The 14,825-nt window shown below is 42.2% G+C and overlaps 1 protein-coding gene across 1 annotated transcript in view; it reads left to right on the top strand.

Annotated features, from left to right (window-relative positions):
- The first annotated feature begins 1,835 nt into the window (after window positions 1-1,835).
- LOC121513410 (calcium and integrin-binding family member 2-like) overlaps window positions 1,836-14,825 on the top strand; it is a 13,031-nt gene continuing 41 nt past the window's right edge. Inside the window, exons 1-6 of the mRNA XM_041793158.1 lie at window positions 1,836-2,046; window positions 2,356-2,390; window positions 6,124-6,235; window positions 6,451-6,598; window positions 9,869-10,064; window positions 14,265-14,825. The exon at window positions 14,265-14,825 is cut by the window's right edge and continues 41 nt beyond it. Of these exons, the coding sequence (XP_041649092.1) occupies window positions 1,996-2,046; window positions 2,356-2,390; window positions 6,124-6,235; window positions 6,451-6,598; window positions 9,869-10,064; window positions 14,265-14,286 (564 nt within the window). The 5' untranslated portion in view covers window positions 1,836-1,995 and the 3' untranslated portion in view covers window positions 14,287-14,825. The remainder of the gene's footprint in view (window positions 2,047-2,355; window positions 2,391-6,123; window positions 6,236-6,450; window positions 6,599-9,868; window positions 10,065-14,264) is intronic.

Below are 14,825 nucleotides of genomic sequence, written 5' to 3'. Positions count from 1 at the left end.
TGTTTTAGTGTTACTTCAGATGTAATGAAATGTACACACTTCAAAAAGTTCAGCTTTTGTCTGGTCAGTCCACAGAATATTTTCCCAAAAGTCTTTGGTGGTGGTGGGTGGGGGGACTTTGTATTCTTCTTGGTCAGCAGTGGTTTTGGTGTTGGAACTCTCCCATGAATGCCATTTTTGTCCAGTCTCTTTCTTATTGTTGAGTCAATATAATTCCTTCTTAGCACAGACAGACACAAGTTGCTTCCTTGCTATGGGTTTATTGGAAGCTTCTCCTTCTCTTCCACCTCCAAATCCACCATGAAAACTAAACAACATGAATAAAGTAATCGACATACGATGTTAGTGAAAGATAAATGATAACATGCACAGCATGCAAATAAAATTTGCAGTACAAAAGGAAAACAGACATAAAATGGCACAATTTACCTGTTTGAAAGAAATTTAAGGTCCATCACAACATCCATCTGTGGGGTAAGAGTCCATGCTTGCTGCTGTAAATCTACTGTGAAGCTACTGTGAGTCACGTGAGAGCAGCTCAACGTTACTTCCTGAGGGACGTCAAAATAAAACACCGTATTTTCAAAATAAAATAAGGAATTACAATGCCATAATACAGTAACAAATGAAACTTTACATCTTTTGCAGGATTTTCTCAATTTCTTCAACTAAATACACAGTAAAACTGCATGATTTACAGTCATGAACACTGACCTTAGCCAAGTGAGGGCTGCAGGTCTTTAGATGTTGTTCTGGCTTCTTTTGTGACCTCCTGGAAGAGTCGTCCATGCGCTCTTGGAGTAATTTTGGTAGCCCGGCCATCCTGGGAAGGTTCACCACTTTTCCAAGTTTTCTCCATTTGTGGATAATGGCTCTCACCTGGGTAAGCTGGAGTCCTAAAACTTTAGAAATGTCTTCGTTGTCCTTTCAAGACTGATAGATGTCATTGACTTTGTTTTTCATCTGTCCTTGAATTTCTTGTTCTGATGCTTTTTGAAATAGCTTAATTCACTCAAGGGATTTCTGGATTCAGCAGGTATGACAATAATCAGGTCAGAGTGGCTAATAAAATTGAGCTCAGCGTTCCAAAAAATGGGGTTAATCATGAACAATAATCGTTTATTCATGATTTTAGAAAGGGAGAAATTACTTTTTTACACAGGGCCGGGTAGGTTTGGATGTCTTCTTCCTCCCTTAAAAATGACATCATGATATAAAACTGCACTTTATCTTTGTCTATTATTAAAAATTGTTTGATGATATGATACCTTTAAGTTAAAAAAAATATGCAATATGATTATAAGAAGAAGGAGAAATCATGGAGGCATATACTATTTAATAGCACTGTAGATTCCTATTGACATACTGAAACAATGAAGTGGTAGCCTAGGCTACTGTGGGGTTGAATGGCGTGCAATAAATCTAAAAAAAACATCTGTGGAAAAAGAGTGAATATTGCCCCAATAGTAGCCATATATTTTCATCTTTGTAAGTTACACCTGGCCTGGAGACAGAATCAAATATTCAGATGAGGAGAGTTAAGATGCTCTAAGAGGTGATGGACAGGTTTGTCAGGTATTTGGGTGTTAAACAAATATGCTTCAAAATATGTGGTTCCCCTCTGTTGTGGTTGATTTTAGCTTAACGGGGAGGGCCAAAATCTTGGTCTTTACCGAGGGCCTCCAAATCCTTTAAACCGCCCTTTACCACTCCTTCGTTATTTACTGAGAACTCGTATGTACGAGCAGCACCTGAAGGCAGCACAGTGGTACCCGCACCGCCTCTTCCCCGCACCGCTGAGGCGTCAAAATCCCCTTTTTCTCTGCGTTGAAACACCAGCTCAGAGCCGCGCTGTGCCCACAGTTTAACCCGGATCAGTGCCGTGAATAGTGGACCACCTGTCGGACCAGAACATGTGGTTTTAAACGGATTTAGAGAGATGTGATAGCAGCGGGAACTGATGCAGCTGTGTGATGGGAGAGTCAGCCGAGCAGGATGGGCAACAAGCAGACAACCTTCACCGATGAGCAGCTGGAGGCGTTTCAGGTGATGTGCTCAACCGTGCTTGTTACCGTAAATACTAACGCAGATCTGAGCATGAGTGTTTTCCCCCCATCCATCACTGTCATTACGGTGTTTTATAAGTGTGTTCATTACAAAAGAGTAGAATAAAGAAGAGCGGGCAGGGCAGGGTGGCTCTCCTGTTGCTGATTGGCTAAACTCCAGCTTCCCTCTGCATCCTGCTGCATGTGATGCTGCTGCTGCTGCTGCTGTGAGGCTGACTGATGGTGTGAAAGCAGATCCTCCCTGAGGAGCAGCTGCTCTGTGACTCACTGTGACTCTGTCTGTTTACAGGACTGCACCTTCTTCACCAGAAAAGAGATCTTGCGGTGAGTTTCTCTTCAAGTCTGCACTTAAAATCCTCCATCAGAGGTGAGGTTCAGGTCAGCTACAGTTTACATAACAACCACGCCTGTTGCTTTGTTGAATCCACTGAAACTACACAGAGCATTAACTTTACCCTCATAGCATCTGCCATCATTTAACACGGTCTGCTGTCTGGAGGAGTCTTCTCTTTTCCCCTAAACTTACTGCTAGGAGTTTTCAGCTGCTTATGAAACAGTTTAATCCTACACAGTAAATTTAACTGGGTAGATTTTGTTCAAATTGAAAGAAATGTGTACTGTAAAAATCTAACGTTTGGCCCCAGTCTATTTGGAGTCAAATTTACTCTGCATGCAGAGCAATGTTTTCAGAGTTGCACTGTATTGCCAAAAGTTTTCACTCACCCATCCAAATAATTAAAATCAGGTGTTCCAATCACTTCCATGGTCACAGGTGTATAAAATCCAGCACCTAGGCATGCAGACTGTTTCTACAAACATTTGTGAAAGAATGGCTCGCTCTCAGGAGCTCAGTGAATTCCAGCGTGGTACTGTGATAGGATGCCACCTGTGCAACAAGTCCAGCCGTGAAATTTCCTGGCTCCTAAATATTCCACAGTCAACTGTCAGTGGTATTATAACAGAGTGGAAACGATTGGGAACGACAGCAACTCAGCCACCAAGTGGTAAGCCACGTATAATGACTGAGCGGGGTCAGCGGATGCTGAGGCGCATTGTTAGCAGAGGTCGCCAACTCTCTGCAGAGTCAATCGCTACAGACCTCCAAACTTCATGTGGCCTTCAGATTAGCTCAAGAACAGTGTGTAGAGAGCTTCATGGAATGGGTTTCCATGGCCGAGCGGCTGCATCCAAGCCATACATCACCAAGCGCAATGCAAAGCGTCGGATACACTGGTGTAAAGCACGCCACCACTGGACTCTAGAGCAGTGGAGACACATTCTCTGGAGTGACGAATCGCACTTCTCCATCACACTTCATGTAGAGCTGTACTCTAAATATACCGATGTTCCTCTTTATATAGAGCTACGTTTCAATTTTCCGCAAATTCTGCTGCCTTTCCACCTGTGAATGGAAGAACAACGAAAGACGTTTTTTGCCTGTATATGCAGTCATGGACAAACGTCTGGAGCAATTACTCCCCAGATTGGTTATCTATTTTACGGAGTCTTTGCAACTTTTGCAGCATCTTGGTGGACAGGTTCTATGATTTAAAGTTTTAAATTTATTTGAATAGGAATTAAATAAACGCAATCAAGTTTGCTGTGTAGAAAAAAAACAGGCTACCTTTTTTCCAGTGGCTAATGTTTGTTTTGATTCTGGCCATCTTAACCAGTTTATGATTCAACTAACACAGTAGCCACAACCTAAACACAGTAGCCACAATCTAAACATGCACCAGATCACCAGCAAACACAGATCTGTGGTTAATTCTATTAACCATTTCAAGCTCTTCTCTTCTCTCAAGATCATAATATTTCTACGACAAAGGTCCATCTGCATTAAGGGTCCCCATGACCCAAATCCAAATATATTTATTGATCTGCATCAATAAAGATGAAACAGATTGCTTTAAATCATCAAATTGTGAACGTTTTTGGATACACAGTTGCAAGAAAAAGTTTGTGAAGCTCTTGGAATTACCTGAATTTCTGCATAAATTGGACATGAAAATGTGATCTGATTTTTTCTTAGTCACAACAATAGACAAACACAGTCTTTTTAAACTAGTACCACAAACAGTTTTATGTTTTCATGGGTTTCTTTAAAGGGGACATTTTTTTTTACCCTTTTAAGACAAGTTTATATTGTTCTCAGAGGTCCTCAAAACATGCCTGTGAAGTTTATTGCTGAAAAAAACACTCCAATATTGGATTTTTGCATGTCTAAAAACCCCTCTGTTTCAGCCCTGCTCAGAACGAGCCGTTCCTGTGGCTTTAAATGGTAATTAGCTGTCTGACTCTGCCCCTGATCACACCCCTCTCAGGAAATACAGCTCTCCTTATGTTACGGACACTTTCATCCAAAGTTCAGGATGTAACTGGGATTCAAACCATCAATCTCCCAGACCAGAGTCAGCAGGGTAACCCACTGAGCAATCCAGCATCCTAGCTGGTAGCTGAGAGGATCAGTAGAAGAGGGCAGAACTTTCCTCCAAGCAGGGGAGGGCCGACCAAACCTGAGGGCGAGTGCTTACGCCCCATGTAAGGTCACTAGGTGTAAATCTGAGAACAGCTTGTTTCAGCACACATTTTCTGAAAGGCAGAGAAATAGAGGGAGAGGGAATGGATTTTTCTGGTACTTGAGGGGATTGTGGACAGGCCAGGGACACATATTTGGGTCAGAAAAGCCTGAAAAAGTGATTTTTGCATAATGTGTCCCCTTTAAAAATACATCTTTGGGCTTTTTCGTGCCTTTATTTGAAAGATGAGGACAGTGTATGGAGTTGGAAATGGGATGAGAGTGGGGAGAGACATGCGGCAAAGGTCCACAGACCGGATTCCAACCCAGGCCGCCCGCATACATGGGTCGCACCTTAGCCGCTGGGCCATCTGCATGCTGATTCGATGTTTTTATTGAATACAACATGTAAACATCCACAGTGCAGGGTGGAAAAAGTATATGAACATTTGGATATAATAACTGGTTGACCCTCCTTTGGCAGCGATAACCTCAACCAAACGTTTCCTGTAGTTACAGATCAGACCTGCACAACGGTCAGGAGGAATTTTGGACCATCCCTCTGTTCAAAACTGTTTCAGTTTAGCAATATTCTTTGCATGCCTGATGTGATTTGCTCTCTTGTGGTCATGCAACAGCATCGCAGATGGGCTGAGGTCAGGACTCTGACTGGACCACTCCAGAAGGCGTATTTTCTTCTGTTGAAGCCATTCTGTTGTTGATTTACTTCTATGCTTTGGGTCATTGTTTTTTTTCTCTCCACACATAGCGTTGTGGGTTTCTTTCAAACAACTCAATTTTGGTTTCATCTGTCCACAGAATATTTTGCTAGTAGTGCTGTGGAACATCCAGGTGCTCTTTTGCAAACTTCGAACATGCAGAAGTGTGGGGGTTTTTTTTGTTTGTTTTACAGCAGTAGCTTTCTCCATGGTGTCCTCCCATGAACTCCATTCTTGTTAATGTTTTATGTATCGTAGATTGCTTGACAGAGATGTTAACATGTGCCAGAGTTTTCTGCACCTGCGTCTTTGCAGATCTTTATGGAAACTTAATTCAAAGTAAATTCAAAGTTTCAATTATCATTTCTCAAATGAACATCCATGTTAGATATTGGCAAAAAACATAAAGCCAATAATGAATAGATGAACAGAAGAGTGCCCAGGTGCTCTGGTTTTAACTCATGAGGCTCAAAGCTGCTGGAAAATAATAGGAGGAGACAAGGAGTTATGGTAAAAAATACACAATAAGTTTATTTACAACCAATTTCAAATGCTCAAACTAACAAACATTGATTGTGAAAGAGCTCATGGGTTATGGAGTGTAGTCAAATAAATGTGGAGCATAGCTAAATGGAAAAAATGAGGATCACTGTCTCTCCTTCTCCTGTCTCTCAACAATGAGGAAGTGAAGCCTGCTCTTATGGACTGGGACCAATCCACATTCACACCACCACACCTGCTGGCACCTGGCACACACACACACACACACACACAACCAGCAAGCAGCCAGTCACAGGTGTAACACTGTCTGTGTTTGCAGGTTACATGGCAGATTTCGAGAGCTGGCTCCACATTTAGTGCCGCTGGATTACACCAACAATCCCGACATCAGAGTTCCTCTGACGCTCATCGTCACCATGCCTGAGCTGAAGGTAGAGAGCTGATAACACTCCTGCTGTTCACAAGTCGCTGTTTTTACAGATGCATGTGTGAGCATGCTCCAGTGTTGACTTTTCACAGAGCATGTAGGCTAGCATACTGGGAGTGTGCGTCTTCAGTTCTATTCAGTAGAGAATGATGAGTAACTGAATGAGTAATTGTGTATGTGATGCAGTAAACGTTGCCTTGTATGTGTTCTTGCCGACAGGAGAACCCATTCAGAGACAGAATAGTGGAGACGTTCTCAGAGGACGGGCAGGGGAACCTCAGCTTCAACGACTTTGTTGACATGTTTTCTGCTCTCTGTGAAACTTCACCCAGAGAGCTTAAGACCATTTACGCCTTCAAGATCTACGGTGAGACCCTTAGACTGACGACTGTGCTTCTAAAGCCGGTCAAAAGATAGAAAGAGCCTTCTCAAGCTGTTCAACATCTTTCTAACCAAAGCTTAAATTAAAAGAGAATACAACTTTAACCAGCTTTGAAATATTTAAAAAAAAGGGAAATTTTATGCTTCAGCTGATAAGTAATTGCAAATCAGAACAGGAACAGATTATCACTGCATAAAGGAGCACACAGGCAATATGTATAATATATATAGTTGAAATAGACCAACATTTTGACATTACTGGTATCTTCCTCTGAGTAAATCAATCAAACTTTTCTCTGCATAGTGCCAATTCACAAGCAAAGTTATCTCAAGACAAGGAGGGCAGGTCTAGACCGTACTCTGATGTGGCCTATTGTAACAGACCAGTGTATGACCAGCAGCTTTAAATAGTCGGTCCACACCTACAGCCACCCAAACACAGACAAAGTTTAAAGATAAACGGCTTTATCAACAGCAGCAGCTCTCATAGTGCACATGTGGAGATACGTGTGGTTTGGTGTAGTGGGACAATGAAATGCCCCCTCAAAGCTAGAATAACCAAACACAAAAATCGAACTTCTACAAAGACACAGTGTCATGATCAGACCAAACATGGCTTGGTGGGGCATTAAAGGGGATGTATTTTACCCTTTTAAGACAAGTATATATTGGTCTCAGAGGTCCCCAAAACATGCCTGTGGAGTCTGTTGCTAAAAATAAACTCCAGTATTAGATTTTTGCATGTCTACGGCCCCGTCCACATAGAGACAACAACAATACATAGCTGTTTCGTTTTGAAAAAGTTTTCCATAAAGATGGGATTGTTTTAGGAAATGTCTGCATAAGCGCAGAACCACTGAAAACGACTGAAAACGCTGTAGTATATATGCCAAGCCTGTACGTGGCGCTGTATTGCTGCCATGGAAATGCACCAAAAGAGGGAAGAAGATCACAGAAAACTGACGTAAACTTTCTTCTAGTTGCCCTTCTGGTTGTTCTCTGTGTTGGATTTAAGAACATCTGGTGTATGCTGTTCTTGGTGGTGGTAAAGGAGCATCAGATTTTGCTGTAAAAGCCATAACAAGCTCAGTAGTTTCTGCAGCACGAACACAACCCTGTAAACCGCCATTGTTGTTTTGGCCGGACCCACGCAGGCGTCATAAGAGAGCTACGCTATGTGTGACACAATCATTTCAACAAAGATGCGGTTGGCCGTCCACACGGAGACGAAACGGTAGTCGTTTATGGATTTCTGCACTCTGGGACCCGGTTTCAAAAAGAAGCGTTTACAGTCACCCAAAGAGCCATTTCTGTGTGGATGAAACGCTGATACGACAAAAACTTTTGCGTACACTCCTGAATTCTTCTCTGTGTGGATGGGGCCTAAAAATTCCTCTACTTCTGACTCCACCCCTATCAGGAAATGGTTGTGGCTCTCCAGATCCTCCTCTCAGCTTGTAGGTGATATAATGTAATATTGAAGAAACACTCATGATGAATATATGACACAGACCCAACAGTAGAGCATGAGGTAAGGTTAAAGGAGATTATTTCACAATAACAACAGTGCAAACAGCAGTGAGTGTACTGGCTGGTGGTTGGCAGAAACACTATTAAAAAAAGAGGACAAAAGGAGTTGGACAAGGCAAAAAGCTCATTGAAAAATCATTAGATTCAAAGATTGAAGAGCAGCAATGTCAGCTGATTGGAAGCTTAACACTGGTGTCTGAAAGTTCACATGAGGTGAGGTGATCTTAATTGCCAAGGATTAGCTGCAGCTGGGACTCCTAACGAGCTGCAGTCATGATTGCTCATTAGTGATGGCAGCTGAATTAAAACTTAAGAAGTGGGCGTGGCTAAATTTTACTCCAGCAGAATTTTACCTGTTTTTACACCAACTCTGTCGGTGGCTGGTAATGAATTCCATTAAAAAAAGAGTAAATTTAATTTTTTTTTAGTAAAATTATTTGTTACTTTGGAAAATTACCCCCCAGATTCTCCTGTGCAGCTGCATATTTACCAGCTACAGTCCATACATGGATGGACTGCAGAGTCTTTGCAACTTTTGCAGCATCTTCATGGACAGTTTTTATGATTTGAAAATTATTTAAATTGTAAGTTAGTTTCATTTCCCCAAAACACTTTCACTTTCAAGATAGAGCTGAGTGGGGAGGGGAGGGTTAACAGACCTTTAGGAGATGTGATTGGACCAGCCAGCTGTCATTATAAAGGAAACAACCAATGGGCTGCTGCTCCTGTTCAATGGGCTGTTCATCGAGCAGCACTGGCCCACTGGGAAAGTGTCCAGTATGCCAGATTGCCAGTCCTCCTAGGCTCCCAGCTGACTCCTCTGTGATTCACACAGAGGCTGACCACATCCCGTCCGGCCCACCCGGCCCTGGGCACCCAGCATGTGCCTAGCTGGATTAGGCTCAGGACAGCAGTGCAGCTGCAGTTCCCCTATCCAGCAGCTGACCCATCCCAACCATGCTCTCCTAAGCACATCAGCTTTAGACACATGGTCTAAGAGAAGTCGTCACAAAGGGTTCAGCTGGTGACTCTGACCATCAGTCAGTGTCCAGACCTCATAAGAGTATAGTAAGGAGGGAGGACCAAACACTGACATTCGTCCACGTCGTCAAATACCATGAGTATCATGCTCGAGGCAAAATCTGTGGTTAATCTCAGCCTCACAATTAGGGGATTAATGGATTATGCTGTAAAGGTAGGTGAACAGTTTCACAACCTCCATGCTCTCAACAATCAAACAGATTTAAAGGCAGCATCCAGGGCATCCCCAAATGCCTGGATCTTTATTTTGACCCCACAAGGAGATCTACAGTCTTCACAAGGATCCCAGCATCGTCAGCAAAGTCCAGATCAATGATCAGGACATCACCAAATGATCCTCCTCAGTTCTCTGCCCCTGCTACATGTCCCATTATCCAGTCCACACAGGTACTAGAGAGCCGAGGAGCTAAGACTTACCCCTGCCTTCGGACCATGTCATAATTGCTGAATTGACTATGTGCTTCAGATTTTTCCCCGTTTTTTGCTGTGTAATATTTTCATGTTTGAGTTCTGTTTAAATAAACCGCATCTTAACAAGTACCAGCAGTAAAAATAGCTTTTGAAATGAAAAAAAAAAGTGTAAAAATATCATTTTTTCTATGTATTTAAACTGTGTCCCTCATGTTATGATGATGATACTTTTACTGAAGCTTCCCTCTGCGTGTAATCCTGTGCTTGTCTGCAGACTATAACAGGGACAACTTCATCTGTAAGGAGGACATGACGAAGACCCTGAACAAGCTGACCAAAGGAGAGCTGACTCCAGAGGAGGTCACGCTGGTGTGCGATAAAGCCATCGAAGAGGCTGACCTCGATGGAGACAGCAAGCTCTCTTTTGCGGACTTCGAGAACATGATCTCAAAGGCTCCCGATTTCCTGAGGTACCACACGCCACCACTCTGACATGACCTAACAATGTCAGCCCATCAGCCATCAGAAAGACATAGCAATGCCTTGTCATTCCAGTATCTGAAAATAGTCACTTCTGAGTCTTGTAATTCAAGACCACAATGGTTAAATCTCCTGAAAAAAAGACAAGATAATCCTCATGGTCCTGTAAACTTTCTTTTGGTTGTCTCCCATTGTTTTTCCTCCTTCAAGCCTGACTGATTTGAAGGATGAGAAGATTCATGTTCTGAGTGTTTATGACTGCATCTCAGACAGAGAGCTGATTATTTATTAAAAAAAACAATATAACACACACTATAGCTTGATCGCCATCTCTTTTTACCACTATGTCACTGTAAAGCTTTATTCTCCATCTCAGCCAAGCAGGAAGAATACGAAGGAGGAAGATAAGAAAAGGGGTGGAATTATCCAGTCAGTGATTCCAGTCATAAAGCAGTCATTCTGCTGGACCACTGGTCACAGATTAGTCCAGAAGCGGCCCCTGGTATCCTATTACAATGACGTCCGGGTCAGATAACAGAATTGAAGGTGTGTTTTCTGATAACCGAGGAGCTGTTCAATCAAAATGAGGGCTCGATACCCTTCATCATTATGGAGGGAAATATCAGCTCATTCACCCTATATCTCTGGACGCAGAGACATTCACTCCTCCCTTATACAACCAAAACTCCATAATAGTTGGGACGCTGTGTAAAATGTAAATAAAAACAAAATGAAATGTTTGCAGATCTCAGGAACACAAATTTTAGTCATAATAAAACATGAAATATCAGATGTTGAAACTGAGGCATTTTACCATTTCATGAAAAATACCAGCTCATTTTGAATTTGATTGCAGCAACACATTTCAGAATAGTAGGGACAGGAGAGGAATGTTGTCCCATTCCTATCTGATAAATGATTCTAGCTGCTCAGCAGTTCTGGGTCTTCTTTGCTGTTTTTTTTTTTTTTTGGTTTGTTTTATGATGCTCCAAATGTTTTCAATTGTTAAAAGGTCTGGACTGCAGGTAGGTCAGTTCAGCACCCGGACTCTTCTAATGTGAAGCCATGCTGTTGTGATGGATGTGGTTTGGCATTGTCCAGCTGATATGTGCAAAGACCCTCCCAGCACTGATAGTGCCTTTTCAGTTGTGTAAGCTGCCTAAGCTGTAGGCACTAATGCAACTCCATACCATCAGAGATGCAGGCTTTAGAACTGTGCACTGATAACAAGCTGGATGATCCCTCTCCTCTTTAGTGTGCAGGACATGGCGTCCATGGTTTCAAAAAAGAATTTCTATGTTTGATTCATATGACCACAGAACAGATTTCCATTTTTAGTGGACATACATTCATTTTAATTTTACTCTGTTTTGCTTTTATAGCAAACTAATTTTGGTTATTTTATGTAGAGCTCTACTTATTTTTCTTAAGATACCAGAGCTGCTTTTCCCATGATAATATGTTCATTTTTTAAAATCTCCCAAAAAACGACCAACATTTACATGTTGTCATGAAAAACACAGTAAAATGCATGGCTGCATATCCCAGTGTAGCTCTCATAATGATTGGCTTTTCAAACATTTTTGTTTTGTCTTGTCTTTTTGTTCAGCCATTTCATCCAACTAAGGTCCAAACTAAAACATTAATCATTAGATAAATCTTAGTAGGGGGGGAATTTGGTGAAATTTGGGTCATAAATTGTCCTTCAGGAGGTGGTGGGTCATGAGGCCTGAGAACCCCTGCTATAAACCATGGATAGGTCATTTCCACTGAACAGGCCAGCTCAGTTCAGTACGGCACGGCACATTGTTTTTTGCATTTAAATAGCTTACCTATCTGTACATGGTAAATGGACTTGAGCTTGTACAGCTCTTTTCTAATTATTTGACCATTCACTCACACATTCATACACTGATGGCCGAGGTTGCTATAGGGAATTGGCCATCAGTATTAGCTCATCTCATTCACACGCCACCGATGACACAGTGGGATCAAACTGGGGTTAAGTGTCTTGCCCAAAAACACTTGACATGTGACTGCAGGAGCTGGGGATCAAACCCACAACCTTCTGACTGTGAGACAACCGACTCTACTGAACCACAGTCGCCCCCTGTCCCTGAAGGTGAAGCTTGGGGACATCGCTTTGGCTACGTTCATACTGCAGTTAAAAGTGACCTGAATCTGATCTTTTTGCTCACATGTGACTTGTATCTGATTTTTCTCTGACAGTGTGAACAGCACAATTCACATTGAATCTGACCTTCTCAAATCAGAATTAGGCCACTTTTGCATGTGGCTCTGAATCAAATATGTATCTGATCTTTTGGAAACTGACTGCAGTGTGAACAGGCAAACAAAAAATCTGATCTGACAAAAGATCAGAATTGAGCAGTGTGGCCTGAAGTGTGAACGTAGCCCTTGGTCGCACGGCATGACTGCTGAGTTGAGCTGCAAATCACGACTGTCTGCTCGATGAAGACTGGGTGAAAATGGAGACAAACCGACTAATATCCGCTTAAATTGATACTACTCTGACTCAACAGAGATCCATTTTGTTTCCTGGACTGTGGATATTGACATGTGGACATAAAACAGGTTTCATCATAGTTATGTGGACCTGGTTTCAAGTACAAGAAGCAGAGCCTGAATACTCACATCACATCAGTCTGGCTCATTACTGGTGGATGTAAAAATGAATTCATGTAGAAGTTTTGTAACTACAAAGCTTTAGATCAGTTGATTCTCCATACTGTAGCTACTACGCATCTGCTTCTTTTGACTTTAAGTAACCTGTGAAACACTGCTCTGTGGTTGTTAAATCTGTAAAACTTTTGGCTGCAGCCTATTTTAAACACATGATGAGATAGTGGCTACCCACTGGTTTCTGAAGCAGACTTTTAAGCCAAATGAAGGCAGTCCCCATACTGGAAGTGCTGTCTGAGATTCCTTGTGAGGAACTCAAAAACATTGCTGGGCTGACCTGTCTGCTCAGTCTGACCCCAGAGAAGTGGAAAAAATAAATACTGGTGACTGATTCAGCGATGATGATGATCACGTTTATGGCTTCGATGTTAAAGAGCTGAACAGCTGCAGAATTATTTAGTGAGTGGAGACAGTACGGTGGCTGAGAAGTCTCACATGAATGCAAATTCAAAACGCTTTGCAAAAAGAAAAAACACGACATTTGAGAAAAACACATAAACAAAAGTTTACAACACAAATACAAAAACTTGCCGCAGCGCATAAATACAAACACTCAGCGCTGCGCATGGATACATAAACTCGGCGCAACGTGGAGGCAAACAGATTCCACAACAGCACAAAAATACAACAACTTGGTGCAGCAGGTGCAAATAAAAACTCACAACACAACGAAAGTGGGACCATTATTAGTGACGGACCTGATAGCCTGCTAACGGCTCCACTAGCAATAAAGTTACGTACAACACCGCTACTCAAAATAATTTCTGTACTCACAGTATGTAATTTGTAGTGTGTTTTTCATGATTTTTAATAACTGTAACCTCCTGTACAGTTTAATATGTATGTAAACAACAATCTAAATCAAATTGATCGAGTCCTTTCATTCGTCTGGCAGCTTACATCATGCACATCGGACCCCAAACGTAGCTGTCAGCACTGTTTGCCGGTTAAAATTACTTCTAAAACTTATCGATTACAAAATTAAATGTGCAAGAAGTGGAGCTGACGAATGAACAGTGTTTACTTACTTTAATTACTCGATCCAAGCGTGTCTTCAGTAAGTTTGAGTTGTGGTACGTAACTTTATTGCTAACGGAGCTGTTAGCAGGCTTTCAGGGCCGTCCCTAACAACGGCCCCACTTCCGTTGTGTTGTGCGTTTTTATTTACATCTGCTGCACCAAGTTGTATTTTTGTGCTGTTGTGGAGTCTGTTTGCCTCCGAGTGTGCCGAGTTTATGTATCCATGCGCGGCGCTGAGTGTTTGTATATATATATACGTTTTTGTATTTGTGTTGTGAACTTTTGTTTTTGTGTTTTTCTCAAATGTCGTCATTTTTTTTTCTTTTTGCAAAGCGTTTTGAATTTGCATTCATGTGAAACCTCTTGGCCACCGTAAAACAGGGATCAGTTCGATATACGTGCATGAATCTAACACACTGGTTGTCTTCGCTGATTAAACTCATCCTGATTCTGTCTGTTTTCTGCAGTAACTTCCACATACGAATATGAGACAACACTGAGATCCTGCCATGGACAGACGTCTCACTCTGATCGTCTCCTGCTCTCACTGGTCTCCATTCTCCAGACTCCACCTCCACCTGAACCTCAGACACCACGTCGACTCAGTGCCTGTCCTTTCTATCGTCGGTGGAGAGTCTTTTTCTCCAGCAGAACCTGAGACCTGAAGCAGAGTCCAGTCCGGACTCTAAGAAGCACAGGCATTTTCTTGCCAACTCACAAAGAGATGGAAGTTGTTCCTGCATGAAACCTTTCTCTTAATTTATTTATACTGACGAGAAGGACTGATAACCAAGATGGGGCTAATTTTATACCAAGAGGGCTTCTCTGCAGCTCTGATTCTCCTATGGATGGTTTCACTCTCCTTAGCCACCTGTGGAGACACTGCAGAGCAAAGGGAACAGGGCTTTTTTGACTTCAGTGCTTTGCAGAGAGGCCAGATCCACTGACTGGATTCTTTTAAACAAGCACAGTTTTAAAGGGCAAAACAGTGAAGAGCTATGCAATCTTTCTTTGTGAAGTGCATGTTG

The sequence above is a fragment of the Cheilinus undulatus genome, linkage group 1, assembly GCF_018320785.1.
Source record: "Cheilinus undulatus linkage group 1, ASM1832078v1, whole genome shotgun sequence".
Classification (NCBI taxonomy): domain Eukaryota; kingdom Metazoa; phylum Chordata; class Actinopteri; order Labriformes; family Labridae; genus Cheilinus; species Cheilinus undulatus.
Note: the sequence above shows the minus strand (reverse complement) of the source record. Positions and strands in the feature narration are given on the sequence as shown.